Source organism: Polyodon spathula, chromosome 12 (assembly GCF_017654505.1).
Source record: "Polyodon spathula isolate WHYD16114869_AA chromosome 12, ASM1765450v1, whole genome shotgun sequence".
In the NCBI taxonomy this organism is placed as follows: Eukaryota; Metazoa; Chordata; class Actinopteri; order Acipenseriformes; family Polyodontidae; genus Polyodon; species Polyodon spathula.
In genome coordinates this window covers 4,642,003-4,666,317 of record NC_054545.1, presented here as the reverse complement: position 1 = coordinate 4,666,317, position 24,315 = coordinate 4,642,003, and the positions used below count along the sequence as shown (strand labels likewise).

General features: G+C 41.1%; 1 protein-coding gene across 1 annotated transcript; it reads left to right on the top strand.

Moving 5' to 3' along the window:
- The first annotated feature begins 314 nt into the window (after positions 1–314).
- LOC121323932 (tRNA (adenine(58)-N(1))-methyltransferase catalytic subunit TRMT61A-like) lies at positions 315–24,047 on the top strand. Its single transcript, XM_041265270.1, has 4 exons — positions 315–374; positions 4,048–4,378; positions 10,614–10,880; positions 22,944–24,047. The coding sequence occupies exons 1-4, from the start codon at positions 342–344 to the stop codon at positions 23,240–23,242; spliced, it is 930 nt and encodes a 309-aa protein (XP_041121204.1). The 5' UTR covers positions 315–341; the 3' UTR covers positions 23,243–24,047.
- Positions 24,048–24,315: the final 268 nt, after the last annotated feature.

Sequence of the window (24,315 nt, the reverse complement as noted above, 5' to 3'; positions counted from 1 at the left end):
TTATGTATCAGGTCTGCTATATTTGGCCAATAAAATATCAATAATAATAATAATAGTTTAAAATATAAGCTATAGGAGAGGTTATTTTGGAAATAGCTAATTGCATTTGTTGGTTGGTTAATAAAACAAAATGATTTTATTTTAAGGGGATTGCTTTTTGAATGTGAGGTTTATTTTCTTTCTTTAAAGACCGTTAAATAAAACACACACACACGCACACGCACACACAAAAATGATCCAAAACCGTTCAAGGATCGTTTAGTAACGGGACAGTACAGAAACATGATCTGCCTTTTTAAGAGTTGCGTTTCGTCATCAGTCTGAGACGAGCATCTGCACGCATGTTGTTCTGCGAAGTGTATCTTGCTTTGCAGGTGAGTGCTTTACATCTCCAGAAACAGCTTAGCAGGGGATACATTCACACTGTTTAATTACACGAATGCAATCCCGCTCGCTGTTTCTACATGGAGTGTACACGTGTGGAAATCACGATGTTATATACTTGGAGAGAGGCACGTGTATTTGTATTTCTTCTCATGGTAACATGTACTCAGTCTAGGGAACCATCTCTTTGCATGCGTATTATTTTATTTTAATTGTTTTAATAAATTACAGATATACTCTTTGTAGATTTTAGTTCGTGAAAACGATTACACTGAACGAGGTTGTCATTTTAAACCATTCAGCATCCTAATGCACATAACGTATCGGGGCAAGACATTCTGATAAAAAAAAATCTAAGTAAAAAATTATAAAGAGGTAGCAAGTCTGAGATCAGCGGTGTTTTGTTCTGTGATAGAGTAGCAATTCACTATTGAGTGTTACACGTAACACTCATCTATCTATCTATCTATCCATCTATCTATCTATCCATCATGTGAATTAAAATACAGCTATTACTAAATGTGTTTAATATTGTTAGAGTGCATTTTATTTAGTTGGCGTTTCTAGGACGGTCGGTATGTTTAAGGTGGGTTTGAACGGATTTTGTTTCATTCATAGGTTAAAGTGTTAGTAGAAAATAAAAGATAACAGCATTATCACTTACATACACCTGTCGACAGAGCTACCAGCACACCACGCCGTTACCGAATCAAACCGTTTAATCGCGAAGGATTCGTTGGTTTGGCAGATGCGCGTGCCGGAAGGTGAACCGAAACCGAGCATTTTACAAAGTTACAAGCAAAAGTTTGCCTGGAAGTTCTAACTGAAAATCGTAAGCAAACGCACAGACTACGGCTTGTTCAGTTACTTTTAAACATAATTAACTTTTTTTTTTTTTTTTGTATTTTTTAATGCATTTAAGAGGGAAAAGAATGACTTATATACATACACAGCTCTGGAAAAAAACTAAGAGACCACTGCGAAATTATCAGTTTATCTGGTTTTACTATTTATAGGTAAGTGTTTGGGTAAAATGAACATTTTTGTTTTATTCTATAAACTACTGACAACATTTCTCCCAAATTCCAAGTAAAAATATTGTCATTTAGAGCATTTATTTGCAGAAAATGACAACTGGTCAAAATAACAAAAAAGATGCAGTGTTGTCAGACCTCGAATAATGCAAAGAAAATAAGTTCATATTCATTTTTAAACAACACAATACTAATGTTTTAACTTAGGAAGAATTCAGAAATCAATATTTGGTGGAATAACCCTGATTTTCAAGTACGGCTTTCATGCGTCTTGGCATGCTCTCCACCAGTCTTTCACATTGATGTTGGGTGACTTTATGCCACAAAAATTCCAGCAGCTCGGCTTTGTTTGATGGCTTGTGACCATCCATCTTCCTCTTGATCACATTCCAGAGGTTTTCAATGGGGTTCAGGTCTGGAGATTGGGCTGGCCATGACAGGGTCTTGATCTGATGGTCCTCCATCCACACCTTGATTGACCTGGCTGTGTGGCATGGAGCATTGTCCTGCTGGAAAAACCAATCCTCAGAGTTGGGGAACATTGTCAGAGCGGAAGGAAGCAAGTTTTCTTCCAGGACAACCTTGTACTTGGCTTGATTCATGCGTCCTTCACAAAGACAAATCTGCCCGATTCCAGCCTTGCTGAAGCACCCCCAGATGAGTCCAATTTTCAGCTTTGCCCAACACCTGGTCGTCTAATGGTTAGACGTAGACCTGGAGAGGCCTACAAGCCACAGTGTCTCGCACCTACTGTGAAATGTGGTGGAGGATCCGTGATGATCTGGGGGTGCTTCAGCAAGGCTGGAATCGGGCAGCATTGGCATGAATCAAGCCAAGTACAAGGTTGTCCTGGAAGAAAAATTGCTTCCTTCTGCTCTGACAATGTTCCCCAACTCTGAGGATTGGTTTTTTTTAGTACAGCACTTCACCAGTCAAGGACATAACATAAATGATGTAAAGTTGTAGTATTAGAACAGCTAAAATTAGACAATGCGACATATAGAAGAATAAAAGAAAGTAAATGGATAAATAGACTGAACACAATTATGCCAGCGGGACTGAACAGAAAAGAATGAACTAATTAATTCCAATGAATATCTAAAAGTTCAAAATAATTAAATAGACAAAATTAATTCAAAAGTTGTGCATGCTGATGCGCTGGGGAGACCATATCAAGGCTGATCCTCAGCCAGCATTGCATGATAATATAAATCTAAGTTTATATAAAATAATGTTAATTAGAATTAATATAGATCTAAAGATATAAGTAAAAGTGATGTCACAATATATAGAACACCATTACATCATGTAAGAATAAATCATGGATTTGAATATAAACAATAACAAGTAGTTGTCATGCCGTCAAACACCTATAAATACCTCCAATGTTTTGATTCAAACACATGCTCCCTTGAGAAAGATATGTACAACATATCGAAACGTTGGGCAGCTGGCTCTTTGAGCTTATATATATATATATATATATATATATATATATATATATATAATATATATATATTCCCATTTTGGTAAACAACCTTTTTGTTTGTTTTGGGTCACATTACAAAACCCCTTGTAAGTAAGATGAAGGAGTTCTACTTTAGTATGTTTTTTCAAACCAGTATAGTCATTTATATATATATATATATATATATATATATAATATATATATATATAAATATATTATATATATATATATATATAATTCGGAGACCACAACGAACCCGAAATTAAATTGGGCTTTAATTTACCAGTAACGAACGCATTGGTCATTGCTGCTTGTGTACTTGCATACACACACACACACACACACACATATATATATATATATATATATATATATATATATATATATATATATATATATATATATATATATATAATGTGTGTGTGTGTGAGAGGTCTCATTCTACACTGATGTACCTCTAGTGCAGATTTTGCTGATTGTCAGCACTGTACTTGCATTTTACAATCTGTTCTTCCTTGCAGTTGTATTACATTATTGAGGAAAGTCACTTGCTTAGCAATAATACTGTAGGTTAAATAATGCAAGCATAACATTTATTAGACTGTAAACTCAGTATTATTTTAATGGACACTGCAGGACAGACACAATCGGATCGCCTTAATGAATGTTTCTGCAGATTCCTGTACAGCGGTCAAAGCCATCGCCAAGAATGGTTAGACCCTCTCCACTGGTACGAGCTGGCATTACGATACTGATCCCTGAATACTGTCGTTCACATCAAGCTTCTGTGCTATATGTGTGTGTAAAAATTCAGAACATCATTTAAAATCACATTAACTTGGGAACAACAACAACATTTAAGCAGTGCTACTGTGTGTTAATTCAGTCAGTTAATGAAGATCATTGGCAGTTATAACCAAATTCAGTAATGTGACTTTCAATCTTGCCGAAAGGGAAAGCCCATTCAGCCTATAAAACATCTGGTCGTGATCTTATTTACTGTTCCTATGTTTTTTTTTTTTTTATCAAAGCTCTATATTTGATTTGCTGTTTTCATTTGCTGTAAGAGTCAGACTCTGAAGATCATCTTTTCTTCTTTAATTAATTTTTTAATTGAAGACTGAGTTCGTAACAATCTGAAGCATTCTGCTCTCGTCTCAGATGAGTTTCGTGGAGTATGGAGAGTACATCCGGGAAGGTGACATTGCCATTGTCTTCCTGGGACATGAGTCGATGTTTCCAGTCAAGGCCCAGCACGGCACCCAGACCCAGACTAAATACGGTGTCATCCGGCACTCCTCTGACCTAATCGGGAAGAGGTTTGGATCCAAGGTCACCTGCAGCAAAGGTGGGTGGGTGTACGTCCTCCACCCCACCCCTGAGCTGTGGACCCAGAACCTGCCCCATCGAACCCAGATCCTCTACTCCACCGACATCTCCATGATCACTATCATGCTGGAGCTGAAGCCTGGATCAGTGGTGTGTGAATCAGGTGCGTGTTTCATTAAAAAAGGTTACGTGCATCCTGGATTAGCGATTTCTTATCTCAACATCCGCTTTGGTGCTGTAATATTTATTTAATTAGGGGAGTGTTTTATTTATTGTATTTTTTTGAGTTGCATGCAAAGTACTGTAATACATACCCTGTACTCCCCACTTAATAATGCATTATATATAATAGAAATAATAGTTTAGTAACTTGATTAAAAAGCGCTTCTAAAAATGATTATTTGAACACTGTTGGAAACCTATATTAACCTGGTCGCTGTTGTCCAGTTTTGTGTAGAAATGGCCGATGACAGCAGGGGTCTTTAAACGCCAAAGCAGTCTGAGACATTTTTGTGACTTTGGAACTTGACTGTAAAAACTTTAACTTGGGTAATTTGAGAAACTGAGAAACAGAATTCTGTTGAAATAAAAACCTTACGCACAAATGAAACATGCTGGAGGTTCGGAACCGAATTAAAATGAAATCCTTGGGGTCAAGAGAAAGAAAGACGTGACTGCAGATGGACAGTGAACCAGCTCTGCTTTTATACAACGTCTGTTTACAGGCACATAAATAAGCAGCCATCTACTCCTCAGCCTGTAAACCACGGAACAGCTCTTCTTTTTTTATTTCAAGTGAGTGTCTTGGGTTGTTTCATCTAGTTTGTGGACATTTATTTGAAGCATCACTGTATGCTAAGTAGTTAAGTCCAGCAAACTAGTAGACTTAGTTCACTTTTGAAAGAGGCAGTGCAGTATTATTATAAATTTGACTAATAGTGCTAGCAAACTACCCTGTGTTTCATGAATTGCAGCCACATGCTGCATTATTATAAGATATTTTCGTGTTATTGTTAAGGGCGATGTAATGCATTTACAGTGAGCCAGAAGGGCTTGGGACTTGAGTATTCCTTCTGTCTCTGAAGCAAATGGCGTGCTCAGCAAGACAGCAAGTGCAAGCCTGAGTGAGCATGGTGCAGCACTGTGCGCAGAGGAGGGAGGTAGGGAGGGAGGAGAGCTGGGAAGGGGGCTGTAGTGTCAGTGGTTTGCGTAGTCCTGCATGCATATTTATAAGGACTGTTGTGACACAAGAGCTGGCCTGGGGTCCCTGTGGAGTGCAGCTCAGCTGACATTCGGAAAACAATGGCAAAGTGTCACTCTAATTCCAGACGCTGAAGACGCTTACTTAACCCTTAATGCCAAGATCCGTGGAAAGGGCTGCAAGAAAAATAAAGGCGACAGCAGCAAACAATAAAAAGCTGACTGAAGCAGTCCTTGCCGCACGATTTATGGAGCTGTCGGACACATTGAACTGGGTTGGTTGCTGTTGAAATTCATTAGTATTGGTCTTCACAATACCTCAACAAATTGTAACTGGACCATTGCAGACAACATAATGAATCTACGGGGGAGGTGAAAATAAAAAAAATCAATGCATGCTATTGGCTGTTGGGTCATTTGGTTCCTTACATAATACTTCTTTCTCTCCCAGTGCTTGGTCCAATCATTGCAGATTTAAATATGTAAAAACCCTCAAGTGGTGATCAGTTGTTTTTTTCTCTGTGCTTTCAGATCATAGGAAGGGTTACCCAGCCCCTTCTGTATTCGCACGTCTCAGAGGGGAGTTGATGGGGTTGGTTGTTAGCTACAAACTCATACCATGCATGAAAGTTCAAGACTTCTCTTGCTGATGAGGATCGTTTCTAGTACCGTCGCTCGTATGCATGCCTGTTCTTGCACTATGAAAGTTCTAGGGGAATACAGTTTACAATGAAAAGCTTCTGCAATTTCTTACATGAGCTGAAAACTGGTAATCCATTGCTATGGCTGCTCATCTTGCTCTTACCAATGGCCCAAACTTTTGAAATACTTTCAAACAGAAGCGGTTTCTTAAAGAATAAAAAACAACTCCTTTGAAACAGCCCAGTTATTGTTTTGAGATCTCTCTTACTAGTTTTAAAAGCATTCCGTTATCTTGGATTTGTCCCCAACTGACAAGTGGAGCATTAATTAAGCGATAGCAGGATAAGTGTGTTGGGGTGTGTCCTGGGCAGGGCTGTGCATATGGGCCTCCCTCTCTCACATTGCAACCAGGTCAACCTGAGAGAATGATATCAAAGTCAAGGTCTGGCTGAGATTTGAAGGTGGTCCGTTCAGCCTTTATCACGTGTTTACATTACGAGAGCCAGCTGATCGAAACTCAAAAGTCTAGATACCGTGCATGTTTGCACAACCGTAACTCGCTGCTAAGGTCGCCAGGCCTCAACTTTCATATTGCCCTTAGAGGTGGCATTGAAACCCCCTGCTATCAGCCATCGCTTTCCTACACAGATATCAGCATTCCCATGGGGGTAGGAGTGATAATCTTGAGGAAAGTCGAGTGCGAGTGTTGATAAACGGCCGTCTTGAATTAAATGCCCTTCCAGGAACAACTTCTGCAGCCCTGAACTTCTTTTTTCTTTTCTCTCTTTGATGAACAGTATATATATATCTCAGTGCTGCACGAAGCGGGTATCCGATAAGATCTCCACAGACGAGGGTCGTTGGTGTTGATCTGGCTAATTTACCATTCCAAGGGAAACAGGTGAAGAAACAGCAGCTTGGATTCATGTGGAGTGCGCTTCTCCACAGAGCCTAAGAAAAGCAGCAATCGCTACAAACCCAAGCAACTGGGGAGAGCTTCTCCTAATAATCATTTCGCACAGCACTCACCAGTGTATAGTATTCACCTGGTGTTTTTCAGGAGGTCCTTACCGTCTGAGCACTGCAAACCTGCAAAGAGCTCGAGAAAAAATAACCACCGCTGTAGTACGGTCTAGGGTAAAAAAAACTCACTTCACTGAGCTAGGCGACCTAGATCTTGGTATGCCCCTAAACAATGTCACATATTTACATATAAGACAGTGGAACTATTGAATGGCTCATAGTAGTGTTCTATTTTTGAAAGCTTCAGTGCTGGAAGTGTTCCTCTGCATTGCACGCCAGCAACTCTTCCTTTGAGGTGATTGAGGTAATAGATATTTTAAATCCATCGTGGGGAGGGCGATGCATTTCAAGATTTCACATTTTCTTTCTAAAAAAAAAAAATAGTTATCTGCATTTGTTTTTCTGTAATGCTAAGGTGATTTTGAAATGAAGGTTTAAATGAGCATGAATTGTGAAAAGGGGAGTTTAATTGTGATTGGATACTGGTGATGTAATGTGGTATACTGCTTTTTGCTTGGTTGTCGTGTCTAACTCATTCCGATTGGTTGGTATATTTTCTGTAATTGGGGTGTTTTGAGTTGTAATTGGTTAATGGAGACTGGATAATGAAAAACCCTTTCCAGTTTATTTGCCTGTCAGTGGAAAATAATAATTAGAGATAACGTTTATCAGTGAACAAAGGATCTTGATAAAAAGAACAGTAGCAGCATGGTTCTGTTGAGCCGCAGTGTTAATCTGTATTTCAGTATAGCTCTTTGCAGTTTTTTGTGCCCATGGTGTACTGCAACTGTAAATAACTGTCTGACATTATTTATTATTGGGAAACTTTTGTAGTGCCATTTTGTAGTGTGTGTGTTTTTGTACAACATTGCATTTTACAGTAATTGCAGAGTGTATGTAGTATGTAATGCGGTTACATTTTTAGAACTGAAATCTACGGTGTGAAATATTTCCCAGTCTTGTGAGGATAGATTTATGAATACCAGCATGGGTGTTGACTGACAGCTTGTCTGTTGAGCTTCAGTATTTCTGTCGGGTAGGACAGTGTTCAGAACGGGTGGGAATGAGCAGAGGCCTGTTGAAGGGTTTGTCTCTAGGATCTAAAACTCATCTCTAGATACTGCAAACTATAGAGATTCTGCAATACAGCAGCCTGTGTTGACTGTGACAGCGTTTGTCCATGAGTATTTGCAGTCTGAAAGTTTGACAAAAAAGCAAAATCAACTTTCAAATGTAAATTAATCTGCTTGCTAGCTGTTAGACTTAGGGCTTGTTGCTCTGTGTGTCTGAATCATGCCCTCTGCATATAGTTCAGGACTGTAAACTGGGACTTGTACCTCATTCTGCATCAAAGTAAATGCTAGGTGAACTCCAGTTCCACTTCTGTATATTTCAATCCCCTCCAACACTGATGCAATGGGTGATTCATACACAGTTAGCCCCACGCTCTGAGTAATAAGACTGATAAACAGTGGTGTGGAGGATTAGTGAGTGGAGGGGTTGGGCAGTTAATCTCCCTGCTGCGCTGGAAGTGTCATCCCAGGGACCTGACCAGCAATCCTCCTTGCTCTGGGCTCAATTTAGACAAGCTCTTTGAGGTAAAGAATCTTGCGTAATCCCAGGGACATCCGCTTGGCTTGTACCAATAAAATCTATACAGTATGTCTGTACCGTGTGTGCATCCGCCCGGCTTGCACCAATAAAATCTATACAGTATGTCTGTATCATGTGTGCATGATGGCTAATAGCCAGTAGTTGAGTATTGAACGCTAGTGCAGTTGCAGTATCTTTTTTGGTGCACAGACATACACACACACACACTCACGGGCCATGCACTCTGTAGTATTAAATGTTCTTCTGCGTTCCTGCCTGTGCTGTGCTGGTTCAGCTTATCCTTGCTAACATGACGTCGGTCACTTAAGCCTGCCCATGTGATCTTGCTGGAGAAGGCTGAAGTGTGGTGGTGCATTCATAGGCAGCTGATTTGTGAAGCCGAACAGAAAACTGAATAAAGCCCTTTAACCTCTTCTCGGCTGTCCATTCAGAGATGTAGAAACCTTTACAAACAATCAGTTTTACAGCTACTTTTTTCACCTCTTATGTTAAAGAGCAAGCGACTAGAAACTCTTCTTATATTTTCAGTTGCTTTTAGTCCTGTTAATTACTTTGCTGCCGAAATGTGTGTGTTTTGCATGTTTATACAGGACTGTGTTTTCTTTAAGGTATTTGTCAGTTTTGTAGGTGAAGGAAGTGACATGCTACATTTGTCTACTTTACCTACCTACCTGCATTCCTTGATCTGGCATAGGGAGAAACAATCTATCTAGCATGATGGTGTCACATCCTTCACTTCTAAGTCTCCAGATTTTTTCTAAGCATACCCTAGCTATCAACCAGTTATGTTAAACTCAGTTTTACCTGCTCATATTGTAGTGAGCTAATAAACAGGGTTCCCCTTTTAATGATGCAAATTATGTATTTTTTACTCTCTGAAGATGTGTCTTTGCATTATAGCCTGATATGTTTTAATATTGAAAACACAAAGGCTACCTAATGGTGCTTATATGGCAGCTAGGTTCGTGTGTCCGGTTTGGTCTGTAGAGTTTATTAGTAGTCTTCCCTCATTTTGAGTCTCAGTGCTGCAATGCGTTCTCTGATATAAGTCTTCCATGGCTCAGCTCTCAAGCACAGTACATTATGTCCTGTTGCAGTCATCTTCCTTGTGTCACAATCCCAAGGGCAGGATTGGAATGGATTGCAAACTGCATGTTTTTTTATTTTTATTTTTTATTGATCTGTTTGCAAGCACAAATTGCATTTATATGTTTATGTACACTGAATAAATGCATTTTCAAAAGGAGGGGGGAGGGGCTGATAGGCCATTACTGGGTCTGATCTGGAAATCTCCCCTCGGTTTGCTCAAACTGTTTGACTTCATTCATCCGCCCTCATTTGCATTTCAATGTAGGACCTCTGGATAAACATTGCTCTCATTGTTACCATGAGAACAAAAACTCTGTTTTTGTGATCTTGGCTGTGTGAAAGTGAGCCGCTCCACTCTAAAACATCACTTCCTGTGGGTAAACTGCATTTCCCTGCATTTCCCTGTTAAATGCGTGCGATGTGAACCCAACCTGGAGTAAGAGTGATGGTTTATTGTGTGTCTTAATGAGTTCTACATCAAAGCTGTGTTCTGAATGTAGAAGATATGATACCCTCTGTGTGTATATACAATACCCTCAGCCATCCTGTTAGGATACCATGATGTGTCAGTATTGCAGACCTATCTTAGCAGCTTATGAGAGGGTTAAACTTACCAACCAAACCCTTGACCAGGTCCTGAGGTGCAATATCTGTGTGATTATGCTTCTTGAACCTGTAGTGGAATGGCCATCCAGGACTGGAGAATTGCCTTGACCAGTGCAGGAGAGATGTAGCACAGTCCTGATGCTGCAGCTCAAGACTTCTGGCTGGCTGTAGGAAGGCAATGGTTGGGTGCTAAATGTAGATGTGCTGTTTGGGCTGTGTTTCAGGTACTGGCAGTGGTTCTCTCTCCCATGCCATCATCAGGACCATCGCCCCCACTGGCCACCTGTACACCGTGGAGTTCCACGAGCAGAGAGCCGAGAAAGCAGCCGAGGAGTTCCGGGAGCACAAGGTGGCGCACTTGGCCACAGTGAAGAACCAGGATGTGTGTAAAGAGGGCTTCGGCGTGGTCGGAGTTGCCGACGCGGTGTTCCTGGACATCCCCTCCCCATGGGAAGCTATCGGACATGCCAAGGCTGCCATCAAAGAAGAAGGTAAGGCAGCTATCTGCTCGTAGCGCCACCCTGGTGATGTTTCTCCCCCTGTATTGGCTTGATAAGAGAGTCTGAAAACAGGGATGGAATCAATTCCTGTTTTTCAATTCCAATTCCATTTTAAAATCAATTCCAAATCCAATTCCTTCGAAGGAATTATAATTTATATTTTAGAGACGTAATCTTGTGATTGGTCAACTGCTTTCATTTGAAGCCAATCTAATTGACTATCAGTAACTTCATGTCATGTGTTGCCACTGTGAGAAGCTCATTAACAGAATTCTGCTAATTGCAATATTTCATCAATGATGTGTTGGAATAGATTTTTAAAAGGAATTGGAGTTGATAAACCAGTATTGGGCTGCCTGCACTGAATATTCCTATTACAAGTCAGAATCTTTTCTCTTCTCTGAATCTAACTTGTATTCTCCTCACCCCAACAGTGTCAACTTTTCCAGCACCAGCAGTCTTGTCTTTCTCCACAGCAGTCTAGCTGCTTCTTACTAGATTAATTAACCTCCTTTGGAAGGCCTTGAGTCTGTTGGCTCTGTCAATTTAAAACTGCTCAGCCCCTGTGCTATAAGTTGAAGTCGGCTCGACAAACCACAACAGTCATTGCTCTATATAATAAGCAAGCACTGCAGTGGTATCTGTTAAGGTCAATAAGATTTATTGAGTCAGGTTATAAATCGTCTGAGGCGAAGGCAGGGTCAATAAATCATGGTTATGGCATCAAGAGATGACAACATACTCATTCTAGGTTATCGTGCAGTGTGGGAACATGATGCAAAGAGAATCTGGCTTGGATGTAAGAAGATGACTGTACCTACAGATGAGTCAGTACGTCGGGAATTAGCATGGATGCGATGAACATACTCAGTATAAAACTAGCAAGAAACTAAACTGGTGAATAAATAGACCGCTTCTACTGTACCTGCAATTGCCAGGGGTTTAGATCAGGTGTTTCAGCAGCCCCATGTGTGTCTTGTTACTGCAGACCCTCTCTCTCTCTGTCCTCCTCACCCTACAGTTTTTTTGAACATTTTTGAGATGTCTCAGCCATCTGCAGCTCTCCCGAAATACTTAGAATTCACTCCGACTGATGTTTATTTTATAAAAAGCTCTCTCTCTCTCTCTCTCTCTCTCTCTTCTGTCTCTCTCTCTGATCAGATAGGAGACACCTCCCTCAGTTTTTACAGTCTTGAAGCACTCTAGAACTGTTGTTATCTCGTCTTCTAAAACCGGAGATACCAGCACCGTTGTTAATCGTCCCTAGGCCTACTCATTTGTTTTATGTTCCTCGTCACTAGAACCCCTGCTGACTGCACTGTCAAGGGGAGGCATCCAAATTAAAAGGTCACAAAATCACGTGAGTTCTACAATTCAGGAAGCAAAAAAACATATATGGTAGCCAGTTAGAGAGAGCAACATAACAAACATCATCAATGAAGGGATGGGTAAAAAATTGCATTTGTAGCGGTAAGTACTGTAGAGCAGATTTTGGGTCCATTATAATTAGAATTACAACAACAATTACAGCAGAATTGTTTGCTGAAAATGCAATTACAATGTGATTGCGTTCAATTGCAGTAATTACAATTATAATGAGTTACTCTAAAAAGTATCGGTCACAGCTACACACATTAACATGTGGTAGAAGTAGGGCTGAGACTGTCTGGAACACACATTGCTGCCAAGAAGTAGGAAATGCCATTCAACGAAACCAGTTGTTTTACCCTTGAATTGCATCTGCAAGTTCAGTCTTTCTTTCTGTTTATACTGTGATTCTTTTATCTGTTTGTGGGGCTGTTGATCGAGCAGACGGATAGGTCTGAAGATTGATTGTTCCACAGATTGAACAAAAAAAGTAGATTTTTGAAAATGCATCGAGACATGCTGTTGGTAGACTAATGGAGAATGAAATAGATTTTGAAATCAATAGGGGTAAACCAACTGCATTGCCGTGCTGCTTGCTGTGTATTGACTCGGAAGGTGGCTGTGTAATTTCTGTTCAAAGATCCAGAAGGGTTTGTGTTGGTGAGGTGTGCTGGTCACGCTGTTTCCTTTCTGCAGTTTCAATCTCCTGTGGTCGATGCTGCTCCTCCAGGTCGATGCGTGAAGAGCCTGTCTGGAGTTACTAGCTGTGCTGCACGAAGCATCTCCTGCTCAGACAAGGCCCACAGAGTATATAACCCAGGATGACTTGCACTTTTAAGCACCATAATGCATTATTTCTGATTTGTCGAAAGGCGGCTCATTTTCAACCTCTCCATCGCCAAACCATTTTAGTTGTTAGTCTGATTTAGAACCAAGCAGTCTTTCACACAGTTCTAAATGAGGGAGGTTCTGCATTCGCTCCAGTTCCTTTAATGTACTACTGTGTCTGACGAGTGGGGGTGACTGGACTGTGGGTTATATTGGACTATAATAAAGCAGAGCCCTGCTTTGGAGGGGGGAGTGAGAGTTAGTGAGCCTCTGATCGTGTAGCTCCACGTGCTTTTGTTCTTAATTGGTAGCTGGTTTTAATTTCATGCATGAAAACAGCAGGAGCCTCGCATTATGAAGTAACCTGAATCTCAGGGGATACTGACTATGTATATAGACACAGTGAAACTATATTGATACAACCGGGGGTATAGCAATCCACAGTTATGCTGATTAAGGGAGGTTTTGATTTTTGCTTATTACAGTGTATATTCACCTTAAATTCTGTGTTTAATGGCTCACTAATTTGAGTTATAAGCTGTACCATGCAGCAGTACTAAAAAGAAAATTGGTTCTAAAGTCAGAGAAGCATTTCAAAGTGATCGCAGTGTCTTCTGTGTTATGTTATGACACAGCCTGGTCCATGTATGATCAGCTATATAGCTGACTTGCACCGAAACTGTGGAAGGCACTTCCGAGGTCCGTTAGGGAATTAGGGTCCCAATTGTTTTTTCAGGAAGCCCCTCAAGAAACATCTGTTTGCTTATATTTGTGAAGTGCTCTAAGATGGCTTGGCATGATTGCGCTGTATGCATTTAAATGATGATGGTGAACACGTGTTGAAACATTAGTCACACATGAAATACTGTATTCAGTGATCTCCATCCAGTAAAATTCACTTTTAAATATGCAGTCTCTTCATTGCTTAGAGTCCCTCTCTCTCACTCGCTCTTTCTTTGGTACCCTCCATATTAAGGCAGCGTTCCACACAGAGATACTTAAAAAGGTTGGTAGCAGTCTGGCTCAGGGCACACTGTAAATAATGCTCCATATGAATAAAACATTTTAAAATGAAACTCTGCCAAGGAACTGGCACACGGTAGCAAGTGACATTTGTCCAAGTTCTGTCCAGATTTCGCCCTGTAATTTAGCAGAGTTCTGCGATAATGTGTTTTCAAAATGGTGCCTTGTTTATTTTTGTGTCTGTGTCTGTTAAACGTTTTTTGGTTTGGACAACTCCACATACAGCACCATCCCGAGAACAGTGAACCGCCTTTAATTCGCTTGCATTTAAATGCTAATTGAAATGGATGCCAGTTTTACATTATACAGTATTGTGCAGTACTGTTTGTTCTTCATTCCTGCTGTCAATATTGTAGGTTTCTTTACGGCTGTAGATGTAAAGGGGTTTATGGTATACTGTGTTCATGGTTCCAGTATTTAGTGCAGTCTTTGCGATTACGAAATTCCATTGTGCTAATATGAAAATGGCATTAGGCATTCCTACAGTAGTTCTACCAGGAGAGTTACTGTGCTTGGAGTGTGTCCTGGTTACCTGGAAGCTAATCAATACAGTGGCCTCTCTCAGGCTAGTCCACACATGCCCAGTTGGTCCTCCTACCACAGACGGTGCGCTGGCATGGTACTGTTGATACCTTTGCTTTGGTCAGTCCTATTGAACAAATAGCTGAATTGCTTTTCAGCTTCATTGCTCCTGTTCTGCTTTAAGTACTGGATATCCTGTACTGTTTTGCCTGTGGTTGATAGATTGGTCTCTCAGGAGTCTAGATAGCATTTTTAACTACTCGTTATTCAGAATTTCCTTCACTAATGTGACATCTGCCAAGATTTGTTTATTAACTTGTTAGACAAAGGTGTGAAGGGGTGGGGGTATGGGGTTATTAATTTATTAATAACCATCATGCAACACCTTTCCCTGACAGCCACACTTGTTCTGTCGTCGTGGCAACTGTCAGGTGTCTGATCCTTGTGTTCTGCCCCAGCTTTCTGCCTCCATGCAATCCCGTTGCAGTGCTGACTGGAGAAGTGAGTTGTGTTTCGTCAGGGTTGGATTGTACTGGAGGGAGTTCAGCTGCATCAGCCTCTCCATCTCCTCCATCTGAAGGCAGATCTGCAGTGTCTGCATTTTAACCTGGACTAAAAATGGAATAAACATGAACTGACAAATCTGACAAATCTTTAGCGGCTCAGCCCAGAAATACATTTCTCTGTTTATTAAGTTAAATTTCACAATTTTATAGTAAGTGTCCATTTGTATTAGTAAATGTATCAGTTTGAAAGGAATGCCTATCTTCTTTACTTAATGTATGTAAATGTGTCCCAGGACAGACTCTCCTTCTAATCGATGACCTTGCTTTTGGGCAGAGCGTTTGTTTCGTATTATTTGATTTTATTACAGGTTGTACAGGCTCCAGCTGAATTCGGATTTCTCACTTTTGCTTGCCAGGCACGCTCATACAGTCTATAATAATTCTTAATTGATGTGATGGTGTACTCTGCTGTTGACTGCAGAGCTCATCGGTGCTAGGCAGGAGTGCGCTGCTCCTCCTACTGAGACCCTGAGAAAGATGCCTGAGTTTTTAATCCATTTCAAAATGACAAACCTGAGGTATCTGGTTTCCCCTTAACCTTTGTAAGAGGCACTTGTGTTCAGACAGTTGTACATTTAGATGTCTATAAACAGTAACATTAGACTTAATAAATGGTAAATTTGATGACATTACAATAACCGGGATGGGAGCATAGCAGTTTCATTCATTCCTAGTTTTACCATGTTTAATAAGACACACTGTTACCTTATGAGGCTCATAGTATAACGTGGAATGGGTGAAACTGCTATGCAGCAGTCTATTTCCATCCCTACAATCAGTTTGTTTGTGATTTTTGGTAAGATCTTTATAGACGGGGTGGGGGGGGGTGTTACTGCAGCATAATTGTAACTGTACTGGCACTTGAACAAAAAAAGCATTGTAAATTAAATTGAAATTTCAACAAACAATTCTGCTGTAATTGTAATTTCTAACTGTAATTGACCCCAGGTCTGATCAGGATATTTCAGAGGTTTGCACACACCATTGGTAGCTCCACTGCCTGCCCCCCTGCCTGCATTCTGAAAGGCAAGCAGCAGCACAGGCAGACAGCTGATCCTCTGAGCAGTGCTGTGCAAGAGCGAAGGCTTAGACACTCCTGCAGCTGTATAAGGAGAGGGGGAGGGGTGGTGGTGGTGGTGGGGTTGTCTGTTTAAAATGATTTGTGTGGGTTTGGCTCCTACTAGGAGTTATGTGTTGAATAAATACATAAACAGCCGTGATGGTTGTTGTGGTCCGTAAGAAACTCAGTGCACTTTGAAAACTGAGAAATTGCCCTCCAAATCATGGTCTGCATGCATCTCAAAGCTGCACTGTTTTACAGAATTGCATGTACAGCTTTGGAAAGCGAGATTTCAACTTTTAATTAAAACTGTGCTTTCAATTCCAAAAGAATAGCATGCAAACCTGTGTCTTCAAGGTGCAGCAGACCACCCTTTTGGTTATTCAGTTTTGCTGTGAAGTTGTTTAGTATTCCTCATGGTAAGTGTGTTCTGATCAGAGATCCAGGGAGTTTACTTGTGTTTGCAGAGGAAAGTGAATCACAGTAATGGGATACACAATCTAGCCAGTATCAGAATAGTCAAATACAATAGGCAGGATTTCTTGTGGCTGATTGTGTACTTGTCTCAAAGCTGATCATTGTATTGGCCATGTGATGTCCGCCGATTTTGGCATTGATGTGGCCCTGCACAAAATATTAGTGAGGATCACAAGTCAGCTGCATGTTTAAAAGTACATATCAGACAGACATGTTTAATAATACATTAATCTGAATTAAACTGATCCCAGCCAGAAAGAGCAGTTTTTAAAAATTACTTCAGCTTGTAGCAGCTGCTTTTTTCCATGTTTGCAAGAGCGGTGTTTCAAAGTATTTTATGGCATGTATTAGGATAGTTGTAGACCATGAAAAAAATCTGCTTCCAGATTTATGTTTCTTAGACCAAACCATTTAAAAAATGTGTGCATACATACATACATACATAGGAAGAAAATAATAAAAAGGTATATTGGAGTGGGGTACCAGAAGTGGAAAATGAGACATGGCCACACTTATAAACAGCCTCCTGGCCTTGGTGAGTCTGAAGTTTTAACAGAGCAGATTTGTGCAAGAGCATCAGTGCACTATATCAGCACTCCCTGTTTTGTTTTCATTTTTTGTTTTGTTTCAAGAGAGCATCAGAGGGGGCCTGCCAAGGTCACATGACAGATTGACATGAACTGCAAAGCTACTGTTGGAGGAGAACACTGGTCTCCATAGCAACGCAACCATTTTAGCATGAATTGCATGCCCGTAAAGGGGAGTGAGATCTGGAAGGGAGTTTAGTTTGCTTTTAAGATGGGTCTATTTTAATCTTTTTTATGTTTTTTATTTTATATTACAACAGTGTTTTAAATGGCATCATTTACACATTTACATTTTTTTGTTTTTGTTTATTCTTTTGCTCATTTGCGAGTACTTCAGTTAAAATTAATTAATAGCTGTGACACAGTTATAAAGCATATGTTAATTAAAGATTAAACACTAAGGCGTTGGCTTTAAATTCACTAGTAATTTGTTCTTCGCACATTGATGGTGTTTCCTGGCAGTTTTTCATTGGTGATTAATATAGGGATAAATCCAGCTCCTTTTATTCAAGTAAACTAAAAGACAAGTCCTTTGAACACTCTTCTTAGGCTTACTAGAAAGAGAGCATATGTCATTCAGCAGACGTGTGACCAGCACAGCCAATGAGGGGGGAGACGAGAAAGGAAGCCTTAATCGGCTATTTTCTTGAATCTATTAGTTGCAACTCATGTCTTTTCCAGCTGAACTGAGATAGTTACCCAAAATATCCTGAATGCACTGAATACAAGAAGATGGAAAGCCATCAGTAATTTAGTTTTCTTAATTGCAGACAAAATCTATTGCTTCAACACAAATGTATGCATTTCATGCAGGGGTATAATATTAGCTAGTGGTCAGTCCGATGTGCTCTTAAAGAAAGCCCTGTGCATTCTTTAATGCTGCAGTGTGGTCTGTGGCTGTGTTAACTTGTACTCCAAGCATTAAGCCTATCACACTTTTTTAACCCCAATCTCCTAAGCTTCATCACTCACCAGCTGATTTTATAACAAACCAGTCATGCGATGAGCGGATCATTAACACAAAGGTGTGCTACATATGGTGGGTGTTTATTCGGTATGTTACAAGCAGGAAATGTACCGTATAGAAATAGGTTCAAATCATTTTAAATCCTCTCTATATTTCTCTTTTAAACTGTAAAACAGGTTTAATTTGATTCAAGTGGACCATAAAATTCTTGATTAAATTATTTTACGTTTTCTTTTGGGTTTTTTTCTACCGCAACAATGATGTTTCCCAAGCAGAAATTATAGTGAAATATCTGCGTTTCCCGAGTCCAGCAATAAAATGATGTTGTGAGTCTCTAGGTGTCCTCTGCACTGGGGTTCAGCTTCACCCCCCTGCCTTGTCAGAGTGCCTCTGCATTGGGGTTCAGCTTCCCCCCACTGCCTTGTCAGAGTGCCTCTGCATTGGGGTTCAGCTTCACCCCACTGCCTTGTCAGAGTGCCTCTGCACTGGGGTTCAGCTTCACCCCCCTGCCTTGTCAGAGTGCCTCTGCACAAGGGTTCAGCTTCACCCCCCTGCCTTGTCAGAGTGCCTCTGCACTGGGGTTCAGCTTCACCCCCCTGCCTTGTCAGAGTGCCTCTGCATTGGGGTTCAGCTTCACCCCCCTGCCTTGTCAGAGTGCCTCTGCACAAGGGTTCAGCTTCCCCCCACTGCCTTGTCAGAGTGCCTCTGCATTGGGGTTCAGCTTCACCCCACTGCCTTGTCAGAGTGCCTCTGCACTGGGGTTCAGCTTCACCCCCCTGCCTTGTCAGAGTGCCTCTGCACAAGGGTTCAGCTTCACCCCCCTGCCTTGTCAGAGTGCCTCTGCACTGGGGTTCAGCTTCACCCCCCTGCCTTGTCAGAGTGCCTCTGCACTGGGGTTCAGCTTCACCCCCCTGCCTTGTCAGAGTGCCTCTGCACAAGGGTTCAGCTTCACCCCACTGCCTTGTCAGAGTGTCTCCATAAATCCTGCTTGGATGGAAATGTCATGTATTGGAGTGAGCGAAAGTGTTTGAATTATAAATAAAGTCACGTCGACAGTGTGAAGCTAGTGGAATAAATAATGAGAGGAATAAATAAATCGCAGCACAGGGAGTACAAAATGAAAATGAAGTACAGAGGAATTGTGTTTGTGTGGTGGGAAGGGGGGTAGTAAATATTTAAGGAAGTAATTAGAAAAGTAATTCAAGACTTTACACCGCCCCCCTAAATTGAAATATGTAACCAAAAATGTAACTGAGCTGAGGTTTCACATTGACACTTCTCATTGATTGAGCTTCCCCAGTAACTGACAATATTTATGGTGACTGATCTTCACCTCCAACCTTATCACTCTGCTCAGTTCCTGCAGTTACTGGCCATGTCTCAAGAAATGCTTGTATACAAGTCTCAGTTGTGCTGTGGTTAAACACCAAGGGGTACTTGTAGTAAAAGCCAGCGTATTTGCAGGGTTTAGCAAATGCACGTGGATATTGCCATCAGACCAGGCTGCAGAATGTTTTTAAGGTCGCATCAAATGCGATTGACATAGAAGTGGAGGGGGGAAAAAATCCATGGATTAGTCACATATAATAAAACAGCTCACCTGAGTATAAGAGCAAGATGATGAGCATGCATCTCATACAGACAGAATCAAAAGATAAATGTGCTGCTAATCGTAAGCCTACCTATTATTTTACAGATACCAGATTTTCTTCAAGGTTAGAGGCAGACAAGTACAAGCTATTTCCAGATTTAGTGCTGATCCTGCCTGTAATTGCTTGAGGGAGCTGGGGGGGCATGCTTAAATGTCGAATGGACTTTCAGACCGTCCGTGAGGGAGCTGCTGCTGTGCAGTCTATTTCCTGTGCAGGTCAAGCCGCAATTGAAAGTGATTTGTCCGATTGCTGAGGGGCACGTGAGAATCAAGAAGATCGATTGGCTTAAAAAGGTTGAGGTAGATGTTTTAAAAGCAGAAATTGTAAAGCGTCTTGGGCATAAGGGATGAAATGTCCTGGGGAAAGAAGTTATGATTTGGAGCATTAACTGAATGTCAAATATACAAGAATGCAACTGCTGTAGTAACGGCATGGGATGTGGAAACCGGAAAGCCGGCGATTTTTTATTTGTTTATTTATTTATTTATTTTTGTGTGTCCAATTGTAATATCCCCGCCCCAATTTTCTCCTAGTTTGGATTGCCCAATCACTTTTCCACTCACTGCAGCAATTCCCCACATGGCTCAGGAGACCTGAAGATTCAAGGGCGTCCTCCAATCCCACGACCAAGCCAGCTTCCTTTTTCACTCAGGAACTCGAGGGGAGGGGAGGGGGGGTCACAGGACAAAGATTTGCACATCACGGAGTCCTTCTGACAACCCCTCATGCGCCCCAGGCTTTGCAGTAATCTTTATTTGGCATGCAGAAGACGTGACATTGCCAGGAGAGGTAGAGAACCCTGCAGTGAAGCTGTGTCGAAAAGGAACCGTTCACAGAGGGATTTCAGGAAGAATAGAAGTGAGCAATCAAACCTGCAGAGTTCAGTGAAACACTTGGTTTTAACTCTGTACTGATCAAGCTGGGGTGATTTAATGGCACGCTTCCTAAAATAACTATATAAAAAAAAAATATATATATATATATATATATATATATATATATATATATATATATATATATATATATATATATATATATAAAGCAAAATGATGTCTATAAAAAAATCAGATATATGCATTTTAAGGTATTAAGATCCGCTACACTGTGGATCATTAACCAAGACCCAGTGAGTTCCATTACTGGCAGCAATGCATTATAACTATTCCAAAGATTAATGACATCAAGGTGTTAATTAACACTGGTGTTTTAAGTTAAAGATTTTGTAACTGTCTACATCACTCCCTGTTAATCCCTTATACTGTGACAGTGCTACCTAGAAGTGACCTGCTCAAGAAAAGGCCAGAGTCGTCAGTCTCTTTCCTCTATTTATTCATTTAATTTGATCGCTTCGAAACGTCGACTCATTTCCGTCTTATCTTCACTGTAATTGTGACACGATCATTTCTTTGTGTTTACTTGTACAATACAGTTCAGGAGAAATATTTATAGAAATCCCTTTCCAATCAAAGCATCTGTAAGTGTGAATGTCTTCCTCCGTTAACATTTTCAGCTCCTCAGACAAGCTGCTCACGTTGTTCTGCACCAAGCTGTGTAATGAGATTTGAATGAGCCTCGCTGTGAGCTGCACTCAGCCTGTCACTTCCTGGTGCAGTAAACACAGGTCAGGGGCTCCTTCCTTGCTCGAGTATGCGACAGCTGACCCAGCATGATGTAATGCCTCCTAATCCTCAGATTTTTAAATCCTTTTTTTTTGTACGTATTTCTTACAGAGCTGCACTGAATGTTACTGTTTTGGGTTACAGAGGCTGAGTGAATGTACCTTAACTCACAGTGTCGTGGGATGCAGCTAGTCTGGATTGGCTTGCGTGTGAAAATAAGACATTTTGCCATATAAAGGGAGACAACATAGCAGGGGTGGCCAAAGTTCACCCTTCCAGTCCCAGTCTTTGTTCCAGCCCTGTTCTAAATTGCTTAATCGAGCCAATTAAACCTCCATCCAGATCCTGAAGTAGTTCATTAGCTCATTTTACCTGTTACACCTAGAGTGGAACGACCCTCAGGAACTGTGATTGGACACCCTTGTTTAAAAGGGTCTTTGGCATATTCTGTTAAAATCTCAGCTTATTGCCCCTTGAGCTGTAGGTGCCAGCTGTTCCCAGTGTGCTGTGTGCCTGGTCCCCTTATCTGCTGCTCTGAAGTGATATGGATGCAAGGCTCGGTACGCAGCCAATAGGCAATGAGATAAGACTGCATTAGCAGTCTAATGGAGAGCTGCTGGCAATGGTGATATGAGGACTGGGAATACTGAGTATGGAACTCCGGCTGGTGAAAGAAAAGTGCAGCAGAATAATCTCCATGGTGACTGTCAACATATCCTTGGGTAACCAAGCACAGATCCGATACAAACATAGACCCCTGAAGATTATTTATATTCAACTGCTCGCTCTCTAAACTCACTGTTGGAATTTTCTAGTCAGAGTAAACAAAGCTTGAACAATATGGAGAACTGAAAGAGCTGACTGGGTCATTCATTCTGTACAGTAAGATCAGCTTAATATGAAAATGAGTGTAAGTGTGATAAACAGATTAGCTTTTCAAAGGAGGGGAGGTATGTTAATTACCTTGGCCTTTTTGATTGGGTTCTCAAGACAGTGTGTGTGTGTGTCTTCAATGGCTGTACAGTACAATACAGTTCAATACAGAGTGTGTGGTGTGGCCTGGCCTGGTGTGATTTGTTGTTTCTTTTGTGTTATAGCAGGAGAGAATATAATGTACAGTGATGGTACAGTACACCCAGAATCCATTTCAATTTTAAGGGCTGTACAGCAAGGATTCAGATGCCAAGCAATATAAATACAGTTAAAGGTATACCGAATATGGTATAAAAAAGGTAGTGTGTTCTAGGGAATGGCCAATACGTGTACCACAAGTGTTAGGCCTCATCCCGGGGTTCCTGGTTAATACCCATCTGCTCTCGTTTCTCTTTTATTTTGGGGGGAGGTGGGGTTGGCATTGCTCTTATCTGTAATTGTGTTTGTTCCAGGTGGGCAGATGTGCTCCTTCTCTCCGTGCATCGAGCAGGTCCAGAGAACGTGCCTGGCCATGCACGAGTTTGGCTTCAAGGAGATCACCACGCTGGAGGTGCTGCTGCGGATTTACGATGTCCGCTCTGTCAGCCTGCAGCTCCCGGACTTCGGGGATGGAGACAGCACGGCTGAGAGGGACCCCAAAGAAACCGGCACCGGCCAGCAAGCAACTGCAGTCTGCAATAGCTGTGTGACCCCCAGAGGCATGGCCGGACACACCGGCTATCTGACCTTCGCCACAAAAAGCCTGTTATAGTCATGTGGAGAAATCTGTTCTGAAATAGCTGAGGTACTGCCTTAATAAACACACACACACACAGAGTGGCACTACTTCCAAAGGAATTCCATAAATAGCCAAATCGGCTGGGAGAGCACTTGTGTTTCAACAGCGAATCAAGAGGGACAGGAAAAGCAGAAGCAGAATGTTTACAGATTTATTAAATAGTAAAGAACTGTCCTGAGTTGTAAGATTAATGATATACATGGAATGTCTATGAATGGGTTGGACTTGGCATAAACCCACTCCTACAGCACTGGGATACATTTTTTTAATAATCCTGCTCCCTTTCATTTTATTTTATGCAATCCCTAATAAAAAGCATTGTGGAGGTTCATTTTTTTTAGCTTTAATGATCAATCAATAGTATTAATAATAAATAGCAGTGATTATGCTATGGCTGTTACAGGGGTAATTCTGTAATACCCATGATTCTACTGCAGGTTTAATAGATGCACTTAAATGGTTAGACACTTTAGGGCATGTGGTTGCCATGGTTTCATGCTTCTTGACTACAGTGTTAATTGATAGCCATGTTCTGTATGGGTTAAACAAGAAAAAATATATATTCAGCTCCACAGCCCACCAAGTCCAGTGTCCCAGTTAACCCTTTCAGTCCTGGCAGTACCTCAAGAGCCCGCCTTATCATAGCGCTGTATGTTAACATGCAGTATGCTGTCAGAAGTCGCGTTGGAACCTCACAGGATTCCTCGGTCTCAGTCCTAGGTAGGGTATAAATATATGTTGTCTCTGTTCTCGTGAATAAAGGAGTTTTCATTTTTCAGCTTGACAAAATAATTCTGGACTGAAAGGGTTAAAGCTGACATCTAGGGTGTGTTTGGAGATTGCTGAGAATCCCAAAGCACCATCATGATGGGACTAACACACAGGAAGAAGGGAGTGGGCGGTTGAGTGAACTGCCCAGAAACGCATGGTATGAAGGGAGTTCCTGCACAGTGAGTGTTTGTGGAGGAGTTTTCTGTTCCTTACCCTCCTTTTGACCCGATGTTCTGCACTGAGAGGCCTGTGAGAATATCCTGTACTTTTGAAAG